Below are 23734 nucleotides of genomic sequence, written 5' to 3' on the forward strand. Positions count from 1 at the left end.
CTTTAAATATTTGACATTTTATCATATATTGGGACAGTCCGAGTTACTGCGTTGTGATGCATTTTGACAATATCCAGTCAATGAATCCAGTCTATGTAGGGTGCAGAGCCTGTATTGAGACACAACTGGAGCCCATTTCAGATAAAGGTTTCAGCATATGAATAATGTTGTATTGTTCTGTTCATGAAGACTAAACAGAGGCAGAAATACGCACTGCAGGTTTAAATATCTGAAAGTAACTGCAGTGTTTAACACGCATCTCACAGCATTAGTATAAACTGCACACATACACAAATACAGGAAAAAAACAAAAAGGCAAAGAAATTCTGAAACTATGACTTGTCATTTTTATTTTAGTGTAAGGCAGTGTTCTACTCCAACAAAACTGTAACAAATTTTCAATAAGAATCCTGTAATGTAACAATCAAAAAGAACATTACCAATTTGTAATACCCATTCTGACTGCATTATTGCAGTGTATAAGTAGCTAAGAATATAAATACATGTACTAACATTTTCAATACTACACCATAAAGAAAACTACATTGTGACGGTTTAACTTCTGACCAAACAGTATATTCCTAACAAAAAATGATACAATGTGAAAATAAAAGCTTATCTTTTCATAAAATCAATGAAATTGCTCACTCCGTAAGCTTGACAGTAACATATTAATGGAGTGAAGAATTCAGCACTTTACAGTTAAAAGAAAAAAAATCATAATTCAGCAGCCACAGTAAGGCCAAATTGGCTCATCAAGCGAGGAAAAAATACAATAATTATGAAAGTTAACATTTTTCTCCTTTGATTTTTTTTGGGTAACATTTTATAGGTATTTCAATCTGGTTGTTCCATAGATGTTTCTTCACTGACTTAGATAAAGCACTTTCATTCACAAAGATCCTGCCTATGAAATGTGCTGAACAAACAAGAAATACTAAAAACATTAATCACTAAAGTACAGACTTCGTGTAGATTTCCCATCAGGCATTTTGAGATTGAGCCAAATGTCATAACAAATAAACCTCATAAAGACATTAAGACATGTTCTCCATCTGCCTTTTTTCATGGCAGACACTGACTACATTGCACGTAGCCCCTCTGCCAGGAACCAGCTTAATGCTGCGTTCCACTTTAAAGTCGGAATGTTCACGGTGTTCCAGTCAAGAAGTCAACTATGTGTACGACTAATTTATTGTAAAACAACATAAGTGCTATTAATGGTAAAATAAGCAGTTTTTGTGTGGTGGCAGCCATCTTGGCACAGGAATGTGTGGTTGTTCAGTTTCTGAGTTGGAAATCAGAGTTCCGGAAATTCCGAGTTTCGACTACAAATGGGAAGCAAGACGTGGATGTGATGCTCACTCTCACCAAAAAAAATGGCTGCCAGCAGGGACCGAAGGTAAAACTGATTTTAACCATTTAACAAAAATCTATGCTGTTACACAGCCTTTTCTGTAAAAATTCAAATTTGTAAAGGGGCTGCTGTACTGCTGCCTCATCTGGTAAATTTGTGTGACTTTGTCAAATCTGAATGAGATGAGATGGAGTGTGTACTCCTCTATGGACTTAGATGCAGGGAGTGTGTGTTTAAAAAACAGAATAATACATTTTCAGTCCGAAAAGGTTGTCTAACAGTGACATAAAGTGGGAAATATGTCCTCAAATGTCATAGTTAAGCAGGAATAGATTTTAATATATGGGCCTTTTGTTAAGTGGCTACAAGCTGGTTTCACTCAAGTCTCTGCTGGCCATTTTAAGGGACAGGGCTGACTTTGTGTCAATTTACCTGATACAACCACACATAACCCTAAATTATCCCTTTAATGTTATCAGAACACTTAGATCTTTCTTACTTTTCCATGCAAAAATGTCCACTGAAATGGATCAAGATATTCCTGTGTATGAACTGACATTTCCCACCGTGACATCTTTTCTTCTCTTTCCGTTTCCTAAGCGTGGGCAAAGAAAGGTCATGAAAAAAAAAAAAAAGAAAAGAGTAAAACCAACATAATCTGGCAATTAAAGCAGCCACACTGTACATGTGTATAGAGGCAAGTGGCTTTGCTATAGAAACAGGGCTAATAAATACCCAAGTGTGACAAGACTGTCCAGACCTGGATGACTGAGGCTACATACAGTATGATTAACAAAAACAATATTCAGTCACTTGAGATAAATCTATGAACATTTTCAACTATTACTGCCTTAAATACATTCAATGGACTGAAATGTACGCGATCTGTGTGACACAAGCAACTGTTACTGTGCAAATAAATACAATCCCTTTCAACCTCCCAGGACAGCAGAGCTGGTACAGCATGATGGCACAAATGATTAGAGAATAGTCTAAAATTTGAACTTGTGTCCCATCTATCACAGTGTATCTATCACAACCTGGAATAAGTTTTACAGGTAAAAGGAAGCAACGTTACTCCACTGGATGTAACATTAAAGCACTCATTGGCACATAGACGTGATCTTAAAGGAATATTTAATTAAATTGTTGGAAATGTGGTCGTATAAGGTCAGATAGTTCCCCCTGCACCATGAACAAGCTTGAGACACAGGTTTATATATACTTAAACATACTTAATATCGTAAGTATGTTTGCCACTATTTCTCTCTGTTAGAGAGCCCTTTCTGCCTGGAAACAGACGTTTGAAAACAGCTCAGACTCTGTACCAAAGCCTATTGAGAAAATCAGTGTTTTTAGCTCATGGGGACACAGGGGCTGCTGGTCTACTGCTGCTTTGTTTGGTCAGACTGTGCCACCTGGGTAAATCTTAACAAAGGATTTTTAACACATCCAGAAATAACACATTTGAACTAACTGATGTTGATCAACAACTCCTGTGTGCTGTGATGTAAAATCAATGATTTTCTCAATAGACTTTGGTGCAGGCTAGTGAGCAGTTTATTAAAATGAATCTTGATTTGCCTGCTGATTAAATCTGTCCAACAGTGAGTTATTAGGCAAGTGGCTGAAATCAGTTTTTCCTTTTGTCCCTGCTGGCAACCATGTTTTCACTGACAGCGAGTGTCCATGTCTGAGGCTGGTTCCTGGTGCAGGGGGGGGGCAGACAATGTGTCAGTACCTTGTGCAACCACACTTCAAAAAGCCTGAAGAATGACTTTAATGTCATGATTAATACCCCTTTTAGTTAAAGGTTGTTTCAGGGATTTTGTTGCATGCCAAAGGGCAGACAACATCCCTGGCTGTCCTTGTCTCAACGGGGACAGCCATTTCATCTTTTGACACACTTGTATTTAAGAGACTCCGAGTGCGACATAATCCTTCCCTGTTTGCCACTTGTCTGCTTTTACCACACGGGCTGTAGGACTGCAAATTAGTGGTAACTTCTTCTGATCCCTCCTCTACCATTCTAGGATAAACAAAGGTGCTATGAGGTAAACAAGAACCTGATTGCAAAGGTTCACCCTGTCTATTGTAAAGCTCTGTACTCTGTAAATCACAGGACACTCTATCTGACACACGTTGCAATTTACTATGAGGGAAGTCAATGCTGGATGGATTTGAATATATTTTATGTTTAACATGGGCTTGACTAACACACTGTAATTTTTCAGTGATTTCCCCCTTCGCCAAAGGAAGGTTTAAAGACATGTCTGACCTTGGTTGCCATGATAAGGACATCATGCTGCTAGAGTCTTTAACTTCTGATGCAGACGCATGTACATTCTTTTTGTAATGTGGTGAGGAGTCTCTTTCAGGGTCATTTTCAGTTTGAGGACATGAAACAGTATCAGTTCTCTCCTCTCTGTACGTGTCAGACAAGGTCTGCTCAAGGCTCTCTGTGTCAAGAGATCTACTTCTCCGGTCTAGAGACAGTGGATTAGGCATGGACTGGCCGACTCTTAGGCCAAGGTGCCGTGGGAGGCTAGCAACTGCCCACGTATTACTGACCAGATTCTGTTCGTACAGGTCTAACATTTGACAGTCAAATTCAGCAAATGCATCTTTTTGTAGGTAGCTTTCTTCAAACTCCTGATAGGGCGATGAAATGTCCTCTTCCAGTTCCATGTGAATGTGTTCATCATATTCACCCTCATTATGCATATCTACTACATCAAATGTAACTATGGTAGGTAAGGCCTCCATATTTGGAGTGAAGGCGGAGTTTGTACCCAAATCATCTACACTGTTGTGCAAGTTGCTCAGCATCTGAGAGTGTTTCGTATAGTCCTCAAGTGCTTGGGAGAAACAAACAGTTTGCCCATCATCCAAATCGTTGCAATCAGGAGACTGAGGACTGATATTTCTGTAGGGTAATGCCACAGGCTTGTTTTCCTCAAGGTCTTGCTCTTTGGGTTCACAAAATGTTTCAAAATCAGGTTCTGATGCGTTTCCGAATGTTATGCTGCTGTGGCTTTTTTCACAGTCAGAATTAAAGAGTGGTGTCCTCTTTTCCGTGGAAGCAAGCATATTTCCCTTTTCACCAAACACACCTGATTCTACATTATTCTTGTTGCTTGAAAAATTTGGTTTTGAATTGAAATTACTTTCAGCATTCAAGCTGATTTCCTGTCGACCACCCAGGTTTTGTGCCAAATCTGAGGAGTTACTACTCTCTCGAAGGTCATTAACTTCATACAGTTCTGCACTTATTTGTAACCGATCCATTTCTGGAACAAAGGCAGAATCGGTCACATTAACCAACTCGGTTAAATATTCGCATTGTTTGGAACCAGGAAGTTTTGATGTGTTTTCATAATGTGGACTGATGAGACTCTCATCTGTTGCAAAAAGTTCATAGAGGGCATCACCGCTGTAACTGTCCCGGGGTAGTCTGTCTGTCTGCAGTCTGTCCGTTTTTTCCTGACCTTCATCTGGCCCTGGGGTAGTTGAATCATAGTAGCCCTCATCACTGTTTGGGACTGATTCTTGATGCTCACTTTGAGGAGTCAAAGCATCAGTAATTGAAGACGTGTCCATGCCAGTGGCCTGTTGTGCACTGTTACTGTTCATTAAGTCCATATTGTGGGAGCTTGTCAGCTCTTCAGTCATATCTGTGTGGTTGTGACTGCAGGAGCAACAGATTTCTTCCACAGTATTATTTTCCCACACATCATGACACTCGTTGCCAACATCTTCAGGTGAGGCCATTTCCTCACCACCACCCTGATAAGTCAGATAGCAGGAGGCCCTCTTTCCTCCATTTCTGCTCCTTTCCCCAGAGACTGTGCTCTCTGTGATGCTGTCGTCTTCTTGATCTGCAATAATGTCCCCACATCCAGTGAGTGAGTCAAAACTCTTTAATGAAGCAACGTCTCCAAAAATCAGGTTGAGCTGATCTGATGAGACAGACAGTGCCTCGGAATTCAATAAAGGTTCAGACATCATCTGGACTTTAAGGTGAGGCTCACTGTGTCCTCTGGACATCTTCTCACAATCACTGGACACTACAGCCATTAAATTAATTTCCTGCATTTGATCATCAGGCTCAGACTTTGGACATTCTTGCTCATCACTCTTATCTGATGCCACAGCATCAGCATCACATTCAGGATCAATGGAAATATTACATATAGCATCTGCTAAAGGCACGTCAGGTTCAGGTCCCAGGCACTCTGTGACATACTCATTGGTGTTATCCTGGATAACAGGCACCTCTTTCTTGCAGTGGGGAGAGGACATTGCAATCATTTCACTTTTATGCGTTCCAGAATTTCGATGGTTTCTGTGGTGCCTAAAACTTTGAAAAAGACTCCTCAGACCTTTCTTCTGCCGGCCCAGAGTCAGTGATTTCTGCTCAGTACTGGGTTGACTACATTCACTGTGAGAGCATGCGTATGCCTCTCCAGAGGAGTCCCTCTGGCTGTGGTACTCACAGTCTCCAGCTGAGCACAGCCTCCCTCCAAGACTGTCATCCTGACTAACTTTACTTAACCCATCATGGGTTTTGCTTTTGGTGATTCCTTTCTTAGTCTGATTTTTACTCCGCCCTCCAAAAAAATTTGGCAAAATACAGATACTTTTACGGACTCCAAAAAAGGTCAGGGCAGTCCTCCTAAATCTTCCTGACTTCTGAGATTTCACCGTGGCGTTCAACACATCCGACTGAAGCTCCTCTATGATGTCCTCTGGGCTACATTGCGAAAGTGATCTGGATCCAGTAGCTAAATCCTTCGTGTCTCTGTGTTGTTCGTCTATCTTGCAAGAAGCCATGGCTACCACAGTTACAAAAGTCCAGCAGGGGGCATACTAGCTGAATTTTTTTTAACAGCCAGCTGGATAGTTGCAGGAAATTTGCCCTTCATCCGGTATGAATGCTGGATTGAGAGAAATGACACAAATATCAATGAACTTTTAAAACTGACTACATTAATACAATAGCAATAGTGAAGAATAATTAAAGGATTGTTCAGAATTTATGTATCAGTGTATGAGGTTCTGATGGTGTGTTCCATTTACATCAAAAAGTAAGTCACAGGTCAGAAGTGTTGGTATAAGCGTAGTGGTTCGCACTGCTGACTTGCAGCAAAAGACGCAGGTTCACAACCTCATCAGAACAAGTGCCTTTCTTCGTGGAGGTTGCGTGTTCTCATTATGTGTGGGTTTTCTCTGGGTTCCCAGGCTTCCTCCCACAGTGTAAAAACATGCAGAGTAGGTGTGTGACTGTGAGAGTGAATGGCTGTTTGTCTCTATGTGCTGGCCCTGCGATGGACTGGCGACCTGTCCAGAGCGTACCCCGCCTTTCACCCTATGTCAGCTGCGATTTGCACCAGCTGCCCCACAAACCCTCATGTGAAGGATAAAGCAGCAGGGAATGGCTGGATTCTTAAAGATAAACAAATGTCATTACAGATCAGGAATTTCATTATCATCATAACTAGGGCTGCAACTAACGATTATTTAAATTATCGATTAATCTGTCGATTACTTTTTCGATTAATGGAGTAATCGTTTGGTCCATAAAATGTCGATCAGTGTTTCTCAAACCTGATGTTCTCAAATGTCTTGTTTTGGCCACAAACCAAAATGAGTGAAATCAGTAGTAGTTGTAGTAGTAGTTGCAGTAGTTGTTTCATGAAGAAAGATGCAACTCCTCATCAAAAAATAAATAACTAAGACTGTAAGCTTTGATGATAGTAAGACATAATTTTATTATGTTTTTAATTGCAGTGACTCATTTAATCTTTCTTTTTCTCAAACAAGGTAATGGAAAATGGCTTCCACATGTTTGTAAGAAGAGTGTTTTATAGTAGGTTGGCTAATTATATTTAGTCATTATATACTTAACGAGCTTTAGTGGTCTGAGGTGTAAGTTTCGACCTAGATGACACATAAACACAAAAGCATACGGTTTCCGGTTAGCTAACCGAGTCAGGAAGGAAACAAACTCACCAGCTGTTGTGGGCAAAATGTGCAACACTGCTTCTCCTCTCACTGTCTCACAGTCTGTGCCTTTAACTTTAGCTTCGTGCAGACGGTGATACTGTAAGAGCTGCTTCACTCAGGCCGCGGAGCAGCAGATCTGGAGCTAGCTGCTAGCTTCTGTGCTAGCTCACAACGCCAGCCCCATTCTCCAGGGTTTGTGTACGTGTGTTTGAGAGCGAGCAACAGAGAGGGAGAGAGAGACACACACACAGACAGAGAAAGAGAGTCAACCCGCGGCAGCTCCACAGAAACTACATACATGTGTCGAGTTTAGCCACGTATAACTATTTCACGAGTTTTTCTACACAAGCGCTTGAGTGCTGGATCATGACGTCTCCGAACTGTCCTTGTGGCGCATACTAGTGACGTAAAACGTGTGTAACGTTTAATGTCTGCACCAATTTCACTACTCAATATTTGTTGGCTGATGTTCATCGTGTAAAATATTAAAAACGCGTGTAATGTGGTTAATATTTTATTTTGTATGACAAGTATCACATACACGAATGTAATTTCTCTAAAATGCAACCAGAATTGTATTGGTTTCCTAATTGATTCCTGGGAGGATATTAAAATCTCTAACATTTGCTAATAAAAAAGGAAAAAAATAATGATGATTCAAATGATGTCGTGTTTTTACTTTTTTTTATGTTATGTTGATTACAATGATTTTTAATAATATTATTTTGTATTGATTGCCCTAACTACCATATACAATTTTACAATGGACTAATGGTCTGTTAAAAATGTGTACTGTATATGTAAACAGTTCAAATCACTTGAAAAGTGCTACAATTTCCTTTTTTCCATTTTATTTCACATTGTTTCATGTTTAGTGATTTAGAAATTTGTTCTGATTCATGAATCTGTTTTGTACTTTTGGAAATTTTGTCCTGAGAATAAATTTTAAAGTGCAATATGAACAAGAACATTATAATGTAAGAAGGGAAAAAAAACACAATTCTTAAATGAATTATATATAAACAACTCCACATGATTTAGTTTTTACCAAATAAAGTAGTGAGTATTTAACATCCGTAGATCTATAATAAATATAACGCATATATTTTATCTTAAATACAATAAAGCAACAGGCTTTTGAAATTGAAGTTTGAAGCACAGCAAGTACCTGTGTATCATCTAGAGTGGGTTGTGGTCCCCTGATGGGCTTTAGGGGTATTACAGTTTAGCCTCAGCTCGGTGTATTATAGTAAACATTCTATATTTTTCACAAAACTTGTACTCTTTGTTCTTGAATAGAAATAATCTAAATCGCAAAAACCTAAAACAAATATGTGTAATAACATATGATGTTTCACGTTGCTTTTTTCATTTTTATGATGTGAATTAATGTTGTGTATTTGTAAAATTCCCATCTCAGTTATGGCTAAACACTTAACTATTATAACAATTCAGGTTATCATTATTTTAATGGAGAAACAGGGTTTAGAAGGAAAAAGTTCAAGATTGATCATTTTGTTTCACGATATGAAGAGATTCAAAAGGCTGTTTTTTTAAAAAGATTTTTATCATGAAAATATTTTCTTTACAGTCTCAGTTATTGTACAGAATTATTAAAGATAACAATGAAGCAATGTGATGCCCTTTGCAAATTGTGGTAGAATTTTATACTGCAGTTACAACAACTGCAAACAGTGCATGATCACAAGGTATTTACAATAAAAACCTGCTCCGAATGAACTCAGATTTTACAGTGCAATTGTGTGTTGTCTGCCTCTAACTGCTTATGTGCTCTCTGTACATTTGTGGGTTGATACTGTTTTTCAAAGTGCTTTTAAATAGTTGTGGGTCCTCCACAACTGTATTCCATTTTGCTGGAGTTATTGTTGATCTTGGTTCTCCTTCCCGTTTATGTCTTTGACTGACGAACATCTGTCCATTCCATTTTGGTGTTTTGCAGTGCCTGTGTCTTCTTCTCATCCACCTGTACGTAATCCACTTTGTGCTCATCAGAAAGAAAGGATTTCTGCTTGATATAGAGAGGGAGAGAGGAGAAGAGATGAGACTGTGATTCACAAATCTTGGATCACGCATTTTTAATTGTAAGTGTGCACAATACCAAATTTGGTGCCTCCTGCTTTAAAACTTCAGTGTGTGGGATTTATCATGATTTTTATTATTATTTATTATATATTATATTAGCATTTTTTTTTTCTTTAGTGACATGCATAGACTGACTTTTGAGAGACTTTGTGGCATGCCCTGACATGAAAATCCACCTGGAAATTTAAGTTGTTATTTATGGTTTTTATGGTTTGTTCCATTACAATTTGTTCAAGTTTACAGTTTTATAATAAATGTTTTACAATTTAATTTAAGCTTTTAAAATTGCTTGATCTCTGTTTTTGTGTCTGTGACAGTAAGATAAATCAAATAAATTCAATCGGATTTAGTAGTACTTTACAAGTAGTAGTAGAAGTACTTGCTCAGGTATGTTTATATAGTTGGTAAAAATGAAATGTTTTTGGTAACACTTTAGATTAGGGAACACATGTTCACTATTAACTAGGTGCTCATAAACATACATAAATAGCACACTAGCCCTTTATTAGTAATTATTAAGCACGTATTAACACCTTATTCTACATAACCTTATTCTAACTTATATGGTGTTAATATGTGCTTAATAATTACTAATAAAGGTCTGGTATGCTACTTATATGCATGTTAGTAAGCACCTAGTTAATGGTGAATATGTGTTCCCTAATCTAAAGTGTTACCATGTTTTTTTCCTCAGATTGCCTAGGCTGTGTGTGCTTTTTGTATTTTTGTGCAATGCCTTCATCAGTTGCAATAAAGAAGCTATTAAACCCTACAGGTTGTCTTTTAAAGGAATAGTTCAGGTTGTGTTGACACAAGGAACAACACAATATGTTTTATCTCTATCTAGTCATAAGCCAGCCTTTACTGATTGGAAACGGAATTTTATGAACTTTTGTGCACTCTTCTGCACCAAAGTCCATAGATAAAATCTGCCCTTTTAACATGTGGAAACACATGAGCTGCTGGATTACTACTGCACCACTTTATGTTTGTGTCTTTTAAGAAAATCTGAAAGAAGAATTTTAAACACATGCACAAAATAGTACATTTGAAATTAGTGATGGAGGCAGAAGTGGTTCACCAAATGTGCTGAGATGTAAAATTACTGATTTTCTCAATGGATTTTGGTGCAGAAAAAGTATCCATGTCTCAAACTTATCCCCGACACAGGTGACACACACAGTGCAGTAAGAGCTGACAGCTGTCAGTACCTGAAAGAAACCTGAAATTATTTGAATATAATATATAGCAAGCAAATCCAAGATGCAAACATACACAGGAGGAGAAGTTCCTGAGACAATTTCTCTGTATTTGAGCTCCTACCCTTCTGACAGCTGCTGCACATCCATGGTACAAATCTAGGCACTAAACTGCAATGTCCATATAAAATAAATAAACAAAACTGTTCATTTCTACCATCTTACCTTCTGCACTGGGGAGGGAGATGCAGAATTGAAATCTAAGGACAAATAGTCAAGGTTTGATTTTCTGGCCCAGGGTTGAACTGGTCCATCGGAGGTGGGATAGAACGGTTGCCTTGACTCCTGTCAGAGAAAGAAACAGACAAAATAATCACTGTTATTATACTCAAGATTAAAAGCACATCAGTACATGACTACAACATAGACACAACGGTTACAAAGCTGCTAATAACAAAAATAAAAAAGTTGTTTGCTGTAGACTGAGATGAAGGGATGAATTAAGGTAGGGACCAACTCAATTATATATATGATTAATATGCTGGGGAAATGTGCACTGTTATTAAAAAGCAAAACAAAAAAAGTGCAACTGTAGTTTGATGAACAGAATATCGTCAGAATATCGTCAGAAAAAAACAATATTGATCTACAAAAAACATTTGTGGATTTCACATGTTATTCTGCCTTCCATTAAATCATGAGAAGTTGTAAAATGTATGCAAACATGTCATGTCATTATCTTGATATTAGACCTTCTCAAAAGTCTAGAGAGGAACACAGGAGCTGCTGGTCTACTGCTGCCTTATTTGGTAAGCACTATATGTCACTGAGGTCAATCTGAGGGAGGATTTTAAATACTGAAGTCACACATTACTCATACTGTGTTCCATTTACATCGGAACTGGGAGCTGGGAGTTCACCACAGAAAAAAAACATGGATGCAAACATATCCCGGGCTAGTCATTGTAAGCAATAGTTGATAACAACCTCCAGACGGTATTTGGCACACACAAACACAGATAATGACTGATTTACTGTGAAACAAATACGACAGAAGTACTATTGATGGTAAAGGAAGCAGTGTTGCTATGGTGACGCTTCTCACAGAGTTAGGGGGCGTTCCCATTAAAGGAATGCCCCATGACTGTGAAAAGTTTGCTCACTTCAAGGCCACGCCCAATTTGAACACTTTCCATGCTGAGTTCTAAATAAAGATGGGATTGAAGTGGGCAAATCTGCTCTGGACCCTGATTGTCAGACCAGATGTAACCCTGATGGTGCCCACATGGACATGCTGGCTGGGGGAGCATCTGTGTTGCAGTGTGATTGACAGCACAAATAGGACAGTCAGCACAGACTATCACATCACAAGGTAAGTAGTAAGAGTACAGCACAGTTGTGTTCCAGATTCTCTTTATGCAATAAAAGCCAGATCTGTAAGTTTGCATTTGCATTCATTGAATTAAATACACGGAAATTGGTGACGATTGTAAAATGTGTTTCAAATCGTATGATAAGAAATTTTACCATTATGATGGGATTTGTCTCAAAATCTCTCAGCATGTCCCCGTTCTCCAGTTTTCTTTCAAGGAGCAAAGAGTTTGCTGAAAAGCTGCAACAAACACAACACAACAAACACAGTGAAGGGACTTGAGGACTTGAGAAACAGAATATTACTCTTGAGCATGTTGTTTATAGGATGACTGTCCAGAGACTATAGATGAAAAAAAAGCCTATTGGCTTTTAATTAATGTGAATTGTCCCTTAACCATACCAATAAAATAAAAATAAATTAAATATAATAAAACTGGGCCATTAAACCAAACCAAGGTATGCGACATCATAAATAACTTATCCTAAAACAATAACATATGATATTTAAGGAGAGCTACACATAGTCACATAACAAAACCCCATGACTAGAACTTAGGTCATTAGGTTACTTCATCTAAATGTAATTTATTCATATTTTCTGATGCTTTTAATGTGAAAACAGCTGTAAAAAAAGTTCTTTATAAAATCGAAAAACACACACAGAGATTTAATGTGAATTTATCGGTATGGTCTAAATGCAGGATTTGGATTTACATGGACTCTTAATGTGAGTATATTATGAGTCATGTAAAGATACTGGAAAGATGCTTTGAAAAAAGTGACTTGGATAATGTTTACCATGATTCAGTCATGCTTCTGCTCAAAGGAAAGAGAGTCGGACACTCTGTGATTGTAGAAAGACCTGTCAGGTCAAGAGGTGGGGGCCGAGCTGTGAATAAAGAGAAGACAACATTATCAGGATATGTTGCCTTAAAGTTGGGATGAGACAATCCAACACTCATTGATTTGATAATGGTCAAAAATCACTGGATCAGATATTGTAAAAATAACAAAGTAAAACTCAATTGAGCCTTCCCTGGAGAAATGTTTACCAAACACCACATATTCAGAAACTTCTTCAGATAAGCTTTGATTTTCACAAAATGCCAACAATGTTAGGGATACTGTAACTCAGGCATGTCATGGCTCGTCTTACCTCTCCTCAAGCGGGGCTTGAGGTGCCGGTGAATTGGAGGTGGAGGGAGATCTTCTGCCGGACACATCAGTGAGCTGAGAGATGAGGAGGATTCAATATCACAGCTTGTGTTGAGGAAGCTGAACATCCGTGGGCTCATGGGGATGTAACCATCACACACACCCGGAGACGGGGAAGACATGGGGACATATGACTCGTCTTGGTAGCTCTGAACTGGTGTGGTATTTAAACGAGGCTGTTGAAACACAACAGATCATGAGACGTACATTAGTGCATCTGGAACATCTGTTCATTTTTCATCTGCAAACAGTACATTTAAAATGATTTTAGTTTTTTTATTCTACATAAATTACACCAAATCTTGCTTAAAGGGATAGTTGTTTGAGGTACCTGAACAAAGTCAGCGCTGAACGCTAAATACACCTCCTGGTCTTAAAAGCAAACTTAAGACTTACCATCTCAACCTGGCTTTTAACGGAATTGATTTATTTGTTCAAAGTTTTCATTTTATTTTCTTCAATTTTCTTGTTGAGATGGTTTGGTCACATGCAGAGGAGGGATAGTGATTATACGAGACAAAGGATGTTACAGATGGAGCTGCCAAGCACAAGGAAAAGAGGAAGACCACAGAGAAGGTTCATGGATGTTGTGAAGGAGGACATGAGGACAGTTGGTGTAACAGAAGAGGATACAAGGAAGAGGACAGGGTGGAGGCAGATGATCCACTGTGGCGCCCCCTAAAGGGAGAAGCCGAAAGAAGAAGAAGAGGGAGATCTATTCTTTTATCTCAGTCCATGTAACTGCATCAGAATCAGAATCAGAAGAGCTTTATTGCCAAGTACGATTTGCACATACAAGGAATTTGTTCTGGTGTCATTGGTGCATAACAAGCATACAAAATTTTAATTTTAATATACACAATCAGCATACCCTTTTCACTACCTTATGAAATAAATATTGTCTTACAGTATCGCTATTACCTGTATATTCTTTATTTATGTATCTACTTCATTTTTATTTGATATAGATACATATCTATTTTTCTGTGTGATCCATGTTAGCGTTTCCTCACTTCTTCATTTTCCTCAATTGACGGGTGAGTGTGGTAGAGAGGTTGTTCCTTGTTCTGTGTTTTTATGCTGGAAAGCACTTTGAGTTGCATGGATAAATGAAGTCTGAAAGATTGATCTGTTGTCAGCTTAAGTCTCTCACACCCCTTTTTGAGTTTGTAAACCACTCATTCTCCCAGTCAAAAGAAAATCAGGGAGGCAGCAGTTGATCAACAACTCCTGTGAGTCGTAATATAAAATCATAGATTTTCTCCATGGACTTTGACGCGTGGCCTAAATGGTTTGCAAAGTGACATAAACTTCCAAAAAGTCCAAAAAGTCTGTCTAATGGTGAGATAAAGTAGTTAACATTGATTTTATTGGGGAGTCTTTAGTTTAGTGGCTAAAATCAGTTTTCCTTGTCTCCCAGCTGACAGCCATGTTTTCTGTTAGAGCAAGCATCCGTGTCTCAGCCTGGTTGTCTGCATAACATGTGCAGCAGTGTCAGTGCTGACTATACTGCATAACTTGATTTTCAAGCCTAATTTTTTCTTATTTTTTTGCCAAAATGAAAAAATAAGTTTGCCAAGCAAGTGTCAAGTTAGTGACAAGTTAAAAGTATTCGTGAAATACAGATGTAAAATCTGCCATGACAGAATTGTTGGCCTGTTTTTCCTCAATTATGTATTACCTATTTCTAGTCGAGCTGTTTTTGCAGTGGATGTGTCAGTACCTCATACAACCACCCTTCACAAAACCATTTTGGGAAATGCAGTGAATCTTGTCATAGTTACATGAGGAAAAAAGACTCTTACCAAATTTAGACTCTGCCTTCTGTTCCTGATCAACCTGTTATCATCACCTCCTAAAAAGATATTTGGGGAAAAGAAATGTATTAGTTTGCATTTACCCTTTAAAAACATGAAAAAAAAAAGATGTTAAAATGTTAAATGTTAAATGTTAAAGGTCCAGTGTGTAAAATTGCAGATTGTTACAAACAGGACTACAAATATGGATCTGTGGTGGCCTCCACATACTAGAAATGATATCAAACTTTTTGAAAAAAGTCTTCATAACCCACAATATGTTGTTTCCATTTCCAACTTCTCAACTGGAATGCGGTGATGTCACTCCTGTTCCAAGTTCTGATGTAAATGGAATACAGCAATATTCTAATGCTATGAAAACCAACCAAACTGGGTTGAAACCAAATGATTATACACTTATACAAACATAGTGATGTTTGTAAATTTAATTTCTGCCAGTAAAACCCACCTACATTTTACACACTGCACCTTTACTGTTGGTGGATGCAACTTTCTCTGCCTCTGTCCTGTGTACACTGTAGGAATGCATTTATTTTTTGGAAGATTTACCCCTTTTGAAATGGTCCAAGCTTGACAAAGAAGTCCTCCGGGGAAACAGCACAGCACGGCTTGATAAAAGCTGTGTGTTCATTGACCTTGGCTTGTGAGCGCCTTCATCACTGAGCTGCTCTGACAGCTGATTAGGCTTGGGTGGTAGTGGAGGAGGTGTTTGCCTCTCACCCGTTACCTCTGATGATGGAGAAGAATAAGGTCTGTCAAACTGGAAGACACTTGTGGCACAGTGATGCAACGGAGAGGAAGAGGATGACGGTAAGGCCATGGGGGTGCACAGAGCAGTGAGAGAGGGGTTAATCAACCTTCCAGCAGGGAACAGTGATGGACTGGGGCTGGTATGAGAGATGGATGGGGAGGCATTGGAGTAAAGCGGTGAAGGGACAATGTCCTTGACAACATCGTCTGCTGACTTCTGCTCCAGAGAGATGTCAGAGTTTGAAAAGCTGTTGTGTCTACAGATACGGACAAAAGGGAAAACATTGTTAGATATGAACTATCCCCAACATTTCATTTTGTTTGGTATCTCTTCATTTTGATAGTCCATTGTTGACTCTCTACTAGTAATCAACAGGTGTATGTATAAATATATATATACCTATATATGTACATAAATATATATGTATATGTATATATGTATGCATATATATACAGTATATCTATATATAGATATATATACTTTTCTCAATTCAAGTGTAATTTCCCAACTAATAGTCTACTATCAACAGAAAAGCAACAAATTGTCAACTAATCTATGATTTGATGTTTACTTGACAATACACATTGTCAACAGATAATCAACTAAGAATTGATCATACTTGTGATCATATGTAGACATGATCCTGTTAACGTTCAAGTGACTAATCAGTACATAGTGAACTTATTATAATGTTGACACAATCTACAGAGAACTAGTTATACAATGGTTAATAACACTGCAAAAAATACTATTTATTGTCAACAGGCCCTTATGTATAGGGTTAGGGTCAGTTGACATGATACCGAATACCTCTTGATTACTAATAGAGTCAACAATGAACTATGAAAATAAAGTGTTACCCAGAGTTCACATACCTGCTCAGTCTCCCTGTCTCACACTGTGACAGAAACAGGTAGTCCAGTGGATGGCTGGAATCTATGAGGCTTGATACAGATGCTTGGTCAGAGCTGTCAGTCGACAGCTGAAGGGAGGTGGGGGTGTGAGGACAGCCTTCTTCTGAGCTTTCTGTGGAGAGCAGGTAGAAAACAATTTTTGAAAATGATTTTTTTAATTGTTCTTTACACATTTGCATATCTAGCACAGGTGCTGTGGACGCAGCCTCCAGGAACAATTTAAGATTAAGTGTCTTGCCCTCGGACACGCTGGCTTGTCGACAAGTGGAGCCCAGGACGGAAAAAATAAGAAGAGTTTGGTTCAGTGTGTTTTTTTATGAGCTATTATAAGGCACACATGCTTGCTCAGTTTGATGTACTTAAGTGTAACTAAACTAAAAGCAACTAAAGCATCTTTTCATAAATATATAGGGCAAGTATACAGATGGATCAAGGGAGAATGGGCTTCGCAGTGACGGAGGGAGAAAACTGGATGTAGCAAGTTCTTGAATATATGTGGCCCCTGGCAGGCCCCCAGTAGTGTGTGGAGATTTTTTTCTTTTTTAACATAATAAAGAAATCTAGATATCTTTAGATATATTTAGGTATGTACTAGTGTTGATTTTAAGCTATTTGGTTTTATTTTGTAGTTGTAGATTTGTTCATTGAGTGAACATTTGCACATCTGTTCTAAGTTTTACTTGTTTAATTCAAGTTCATTATCACCACACTTAGTGCTCTACTTTGAATAAATGAATACTATGCCACTTTTGTGTTTTTCCTGGCAGCTAAGGGTGAAAAAAGGTACACATTTGTTCCTTCTTTTTATTGAATTGGTTTTGTAACATTTCCAAGCAAAGTATTGTACTAGTGAGGGAACATTCTCTAAATGTGTACCTACAGCTACAGAAATGTTCCTGTATGTTTGAGTGTGTGGATGCAGGGTTAAATGTCTTGTTATGCCTTGGTGGTAAATGCATCAGCACAAATGTGACTATATGGGACAGGTATTGGTATCAAAGGTTGTGATATTGAGTAAAAAGAAAGGATTCAGCTGCTCTCTACAAAGAGACAAAACCGTAATGCACACAAGGCCTCAAGTGAATCTCACTCACCACAGATGGGTGGACTTCACAAGCCACTCACAGCTGTATTACTATCACAATAATGCAATCAATATTATTCTGTGGACTTGTCAAGGCCACATTATTGTACCATGAGTTTTTCATATTTCTGTTCCAGGTGAATGCAAAAATATGATTTTTTTTTTTTCTTACAAAAACAGACACACACAACTCTTGTGCCTTTTTTGTGTATACAATTTCTGTCTGGTTGGATCTGCATCAGAAATGTGTTTCATTCCATATCAATCAAGGCTGCAGAGTCAAGGCTGTCCTTTCAGCAAAAATATCCAAAAGGCTCTTATGAATTGTTTTCCAGCCCCAAAAAACGTTTGTTATGTTGTGTTTATATGCCTTACAAGTCTGGCAGATTGAAAAATCTAATGTCTTTTGGCTTAATTTAGCACATTTAGTGTCCCAATAAAATAGACCACCCAGGTGGGATCTACAGCTGCTGTTCTACTTTCACTGAAAACTCAATTACACATATAATGAACACGAACATGGTTGAAGCAGCACCTCTACATTTAACACCAGTAATCTACAGCATTGTGGAATAACATTTTAGGCTCGTAAACAGATACTTGTGAACGTCTAATCGGTGTATCAGTGACTTTGTGCCGTTGGTCTATCTCCTTGACACAGATGACAACGTTCTAACAGAAAGTCTCGCCACACAATGACACACGTCATTATGTAAATATGCATTTTAGGCAAGGGAACGCTGCAAAAGTAAAGTAAAGTGAAGTAAAATAAGCCTTATTTCTGGGATATTGTTCTTTGCAAGCAAGTCTTGCACTCAAAAAATGATCTAATTTTAAGGAAAAAAAAGTCTAACTTTAACTTAACATTTTCTTTAAGCTTTAAGTAACAGCTAAACATTGGTTTATGTGTTCACTACTGCTGTGTGTTAATGATGTATAAAAGATAAAATAAAGATCGGTGTGTGTGCAAATATAAGACATTCTAAGATATAAAATGTCACTTTTTTGCTTGTATATAGCCTCTCCTTTTAACTATTTTGTATTGTTTGTCTCTCCCTCCATATCTTGACATCACTGAGGCATTACAGATACTGAAAACGTGTCCTCTTGAGTCACAAGACACGCACTTATTTACCCTCGAGAGTGGTGAAAACACCAAGAGTGCCCTACTGGCTGCCATTCATTTGTGGCCTGTAAAGCAGTATAAATTTAAAAAGTGGATAGTTTCTAAAGAAACCCCTCTATTTCTAGTGGGGAAAAGTGATGTTATGGTATAAAGGATGTCCCTGTATATCTGTGTGAGAATGTGGGAAATTGTTCCCCAGAGGAGAAATGTGATGTTTAGTAGGTTTGTGATAATCTCATAGCTGTGTATTTAAATTAAAACTCATTTAGTGCCTTCTTATGCCCTTTCCAGTGAGAAAACACGACAAGGATAGAAAAAATTAAATCACAGAAAATGAGATGCACATACCAAGGCTTTCTTGCATGTCTTCAAAGACACAGGACTTTAAAAGGTGACCAAAAAAAACAAAGATGTAACTTGAACTTGCTGAAATCCAACAATAATGTGGAGGTCCATATAGAGGAGATGTGTAAAATAAGCACAGGCTTGTGTTTTGTTTACACTGAGAGATAGAGGGGTATTTTGGCACAGTGGGAAACTGAGCAGCCTTGGTGAAAGTGTGTGCTCTCTGGGTGCTTTCTCTGGTGTTTAGTCTGTCCAAGACTCAACAAAACCAAATTTAGCTCAAAATACTTATTGTTTATTTAACCTGAATTTGAAGTTTGGTTTCTCTACTTCATGTGTGGAGACAAGTGAGTAACAAACATTTTGTGGACCAGAAGAGTGAATCTAGGATTCATGTACATTACATGAATGTGAAAAGAGCTGAATCTGTTTTTCCATCCATTTACCTGCGTCCTCCAGGCTCCCAAACTGGCATATTTGACTGATTCTACTGATCCAGTCGTTCATCTCCTCCTCAGTTTTGGCCACCAGGTAAAAAATGCGAGAAGAGGTCTTCACCACAAACAGGTGCTTCCCATGGAAGTCGCGCTTTATTCTGAGCTGCCCATTCAGGATCTCCACCTCACAGTCTCTCAGGTCGATGGTGCGGATTGGCTTTTTGGAGTTCTTACTCTGATAGTACTCCAGCACGTCGGGGTTACCGCTCATGCGACCTCTGCGTAGCACAAACCATCGTTTTCTCCATGCCTAAAGGAGAAAACGAGGAGCAGCTTATCATGGAGGTATACTTTTAATTTAGACATAATTCATACATAATTCAAGATTCAAGCATGATTAAAGCAGCACTGCCTCCTCTTCTCCCTGACTATAATTAGTCATGACCAGTCATGGGAATTAGATCACAACTCCTGCTTCACAACAGCAGACTTAGCAACTTCACACTGCGTCTTTTTGCTTGTGATATGGTCTGTAAGCGGAACCTCAACTTGAATTTCCCAGAAGTAGAGAAGAGGAAGTTCACTGTATTTAGCAGAAAACATCTAACATGAACGAGAAAGGTATTCAGTTACTATTCCACATAAGAGAACCTAATACTGAAACTGTTATTTATACAGCTCCAGAGATGTGCTCATTGCATGGATGATTCCCTCAGTGGTATAAAGTATTATTGATTACAAAGAGTTCACAGTAAGTGTGACTCTGTGTGCATGGTCAGGGTGGAGCCTCATCTGATATTTCAGTTCTCTGAAATTTGAAACATAGCACGTTTCTTTTCTGCATGTGGGTAATCTGCTCCTGCACACGGCAGTCACTAATTTATGTTTTCATACCAGGAAATGGTTCAACTCACTGCCAGAAACACGGCACAGCAAGTTTAAGAGGAAACTGCAACTAGACCAATGGCTAGTTAACCCTAGATGTTTTCAAAGTGTGATATTTGTGCCCTGAAAAACAAGTTGCAGTTTTGTTTTGTCTCTTTTAAAATGTCCAGATATTGTGTATCAAAAAAGTTGGAATTTAACAGGGTTGTTTATATTTGAAAATTATAAAGTGAGAACAAATGCTATATAATTGTGTAGCGCTCTAATATGTTTCAGAAAAGCAAAACAAACAAGACAAAATAATGAAGGGTCATCATTCAAATTAAGAAAATGTGAATTAAGTGTTTTTATTTGTTTTTGTTGGATTGGTTTGTTGATTTTCAACATGTTTGGTTTTGTGGTGTTGTTGCTGATGTTCTGGGTCATTCGATAAATTCCAGGCCAAAATAAGCCTTGAGCTTCATTCAGCCTGGTCCTATTTCAATCATTGATTGAAATATTTAGTTGCACAAAACAAACAGAAATTAAAGTCCGTAATTCATTCGTTAACATGTGTACCAAAAATAAAATAAACTACCATCTTTATTTTATTTTTAATAGGATAGTTTGGGTTTTTTGACACATTGTGCTGAATAAAGTCTCACTTCCAAAATCAACATGTCATTAAGTCTATGATATCTTAAGAATATGTCATTAATCCAACGTTTCCAATTGTATGCTAGCTTTATGAACGGCCTACTTTACTGGACCAAAGTCTATAGAAAAAAATAAGCAATTTTCAATCACAGCTCATAGAAGTTGTTGATCCACTGCTGCCTCCATCACAGCATGTGTGTGTGTGAAGAACACGGTCAAGCACTGACTGTGTCCATACCTCAACCACACTTACAGCTAAAACCTGAACTTTTCCTTTGATTTGCTTTATTCTTTCACAATAAAATACACCACAAAAGACAACGGTTTAAAAGAGTAGTTACAGTGCAGGAAGATGCAGAAACGTATATGTGAAGCCTGCAGAAGACAATCTGCCAGTCTGACTAAAAGATTGTGTCTCAATAGGTGTTGATGCTTGACTCTAAAAATAGATGCTAAAGGGAAACATAGTAAATGACTGAGCAAACACCTGTGTGTAAAGAATGTTTGATTACCATCAAAACATTTTTTTTTCCTTTTCTATGATGATGATTTTACTCGGTGTGTTATTCATCAAACAACAGCCTGAAACACATGCATTCACTTTGTTCTCAGGCATCAACAAGATTTGCATGGTTCTAAATAAGTTTCTGTTTCCCACCAACGCAAAACTAAAAACTCCATCGCACACACACACACGCACGCACACACACACACACACACACTCAGACACAGTCTAATTTCCATGATTTCAGAGGACAATACATTGACTTCCATGTGTTTCCTGGACACATTCTCTAACCATAACCTTAACCATGTCCTTAAACCATCACAACTGCCAAACCCTAACTTAAACCCAATTCTAACCATAACCCTAAAACCAGATCTTAACCCTGAAAAAAACATTTAAAGTTGTGGGGCCCAGACAAAAAGTCCCTACAAAGATAGTTATTTATGTTTTAGACCTCACAAAGATATAATCCAAGTACACACACACACACGCACACAGGTCCGTCCGTGCATTGTATTACAGACTCTATTTGACCCCTAACCCGTTACCCTGACCTTAACCATCACAGCTATCCTTTTACAGACTTTCATTGAATTCCATTCATTTGGAAAGTCTAAACAAAGTGTTATCCTTACACGTTATCTATAACCATAGTTAATGCCTAACCTTAACCTGACCACAATTCAAATATTAGCCCTAAACCCCACCAGTTCCTCAGAAATTAGGTTCTGCCTCATTAGGACATTATGACTACTGGTCTTGACAAAGTCAGTGTTTATAATAGAGGTCCTAAAGAGGTAACAAGTACACACACATGCACACACACACCTCCACCCACCCTTTCTCCCTGCACTACTGTTGATAAACTGGCCTCCTCCACCTCTGTTTGCACTGAGGAAGTGCAAACAGTCATCACAAAGCCGGACTATTTCTGTTTAAGTCTCCTAGGTCTAAACTGTGTGTGTGTGGGTCTGAGCTGCTGCTGACGCTGCGTTCGCATGTTTCACAACACACACACACACACACACACATACACAGAACAAGAGTGGCCGACATTATCACATGACCCGAACATCCACACAACAGTGAGGCTTGTATACTGTCCATGTAAGCAATTATATATACTTTGTTGTAAGACTAATCCCCTGTCTGTCAGAGGTACATTTGCAGCTTGTGACATATTGATTTCATCACAACATGGTTGAATAATAACTGTGGAGGTGAGACTCAGAGACACAGCAGTGAGCGTCGTATATATGAAATAATATGACCGCATTACAGCTTAAGCACAGATGCATCCAGCGTGTCTCTGAATCCTCACTCACCATCAGAACATCAGACAAAACAACAAAACACTGGCATTCCCACAGAGGACACAAACACATGCACACACGGCTACCCAGAGTGTAATCCTACTCACAAATCTTTTTAGTTTCTTCTCTGGTGGGGATTTAATGAGCCATCCTTTGCAGACCACATCACCAGCACTCATCTTGACTGCAGAGCGTGTCGTCCTCACTGCTGCTGCTGCTGCTGCTTCTACTGCTGCTGCTGCTGCTTCTGCTGCTGCTGTGAAACTGAGAGCACTGTGAAGCATATCCTGTCCTCTGCTCAGCCCAGCCACTGCAAAAGGAGGAAGTCAAGAAATTGATCACACAGACAGATAGACGGACAGACAGACAGACAGAGGCGGGGGCAGAGACAGAGTGGGACAAAGAGAATTAATTGTTTATTCTCTACAGTGCAAGTGGATGGAGCTGTTGGCCTCCAGGGCTGATGACAAAGAACATACAGAGAGAAAGAGAGGGAGAGAGAGGGAGAGAGAGAGAGAGTGAGAGTGAGGTTTGACAGGTTAGAGGAGTCAGTTGTATTGACCTATAACAAGCACACACTGAGTCACACATTGTTTTAATGATCTTTCCTTTAGGTTTAAGTTCAGTACAATAGGCATGTTACTCCATTTTGCTGTTGCTGGTT

General features: G+C 38.6%; 2 protein-coding genes across 3 annotated transcripts; both read right to left on the reverse strand.

The window, feature by feature from the left end:
* Positions 1-324: 324 nt before the first annotated feature.
* Positions 325-7746, reverse strand: LOC131458565 (APC membrane recruitment protein 1-like). The gene is made up of 2 exons (XM_058627739.1): positions 7370-7746; positions 325-6294 (listed from the first exon to the last, which is right to left on the reverse strand). Exon 2 carries the CDS (start codon positions 6188-6190, stop codon positions 3161-3163), a length of 3030 nt encoding a protein of 1009 aa, XP_058483722.1. The 5' UTR covers positions 6191-6294; positions 7370-7746; the 3' UTR covers positions 325-3160.
* Positions 7747-8443: 697 nt separating this feature from the next.
* On the reverse strand, positions 8444-23527 carry gab3 (GRB2 associated binding protein 3). 2 transcript variants are annotated; one of them, XM_058626490.1, is made up of 10 exons: positions 23178-23527; positions 19738-20038; positions 16698-16848; positions 15621-16078; positions 15060-15109; positions 13196-13430; positions 12838-12928; positions 12193-12277; positions 10891-11010; positions 8444-9392 (listed from the first exon to the last, which is right to left on the reverse strand). In XM_058626490.1, the coding sequence occupies exons 1-10, from the start codon at positions 23352-23354 to the stop codon at positions 9273-9275; spliced, it is 1788 nt and encodes a 595-aa protein (XP_058482473.1). In that variant the 5' UTR covers positions 23355-23527; the 3' UTR covers positions 8444-9272. The 2 variants fall into 2 exon arrangements, with proteins under 2 accessions (XP_058482473.1, XP_058482474.1); XM_058626491.1 differs by having other exon boundaries at positions 8445-9389; positions 23178-23525.
* Between the last annotated feature and the right edge of the window lie 207 nt (positions 23528-23734).

Source organism: Solea solea, chromosome 4 (assembly GCF_958295425.1).
Source record: "Solea solea chromosome 4, fSolSol10.1, whole genome shotgun sequence".
Classification (NCBI taxonomy): domain Eukaryota; kingdom Metazoa; phylum Chordata; class Actinopteri; order Pleuronectiformes; family Soleidae; genus Solea; species Solea solea.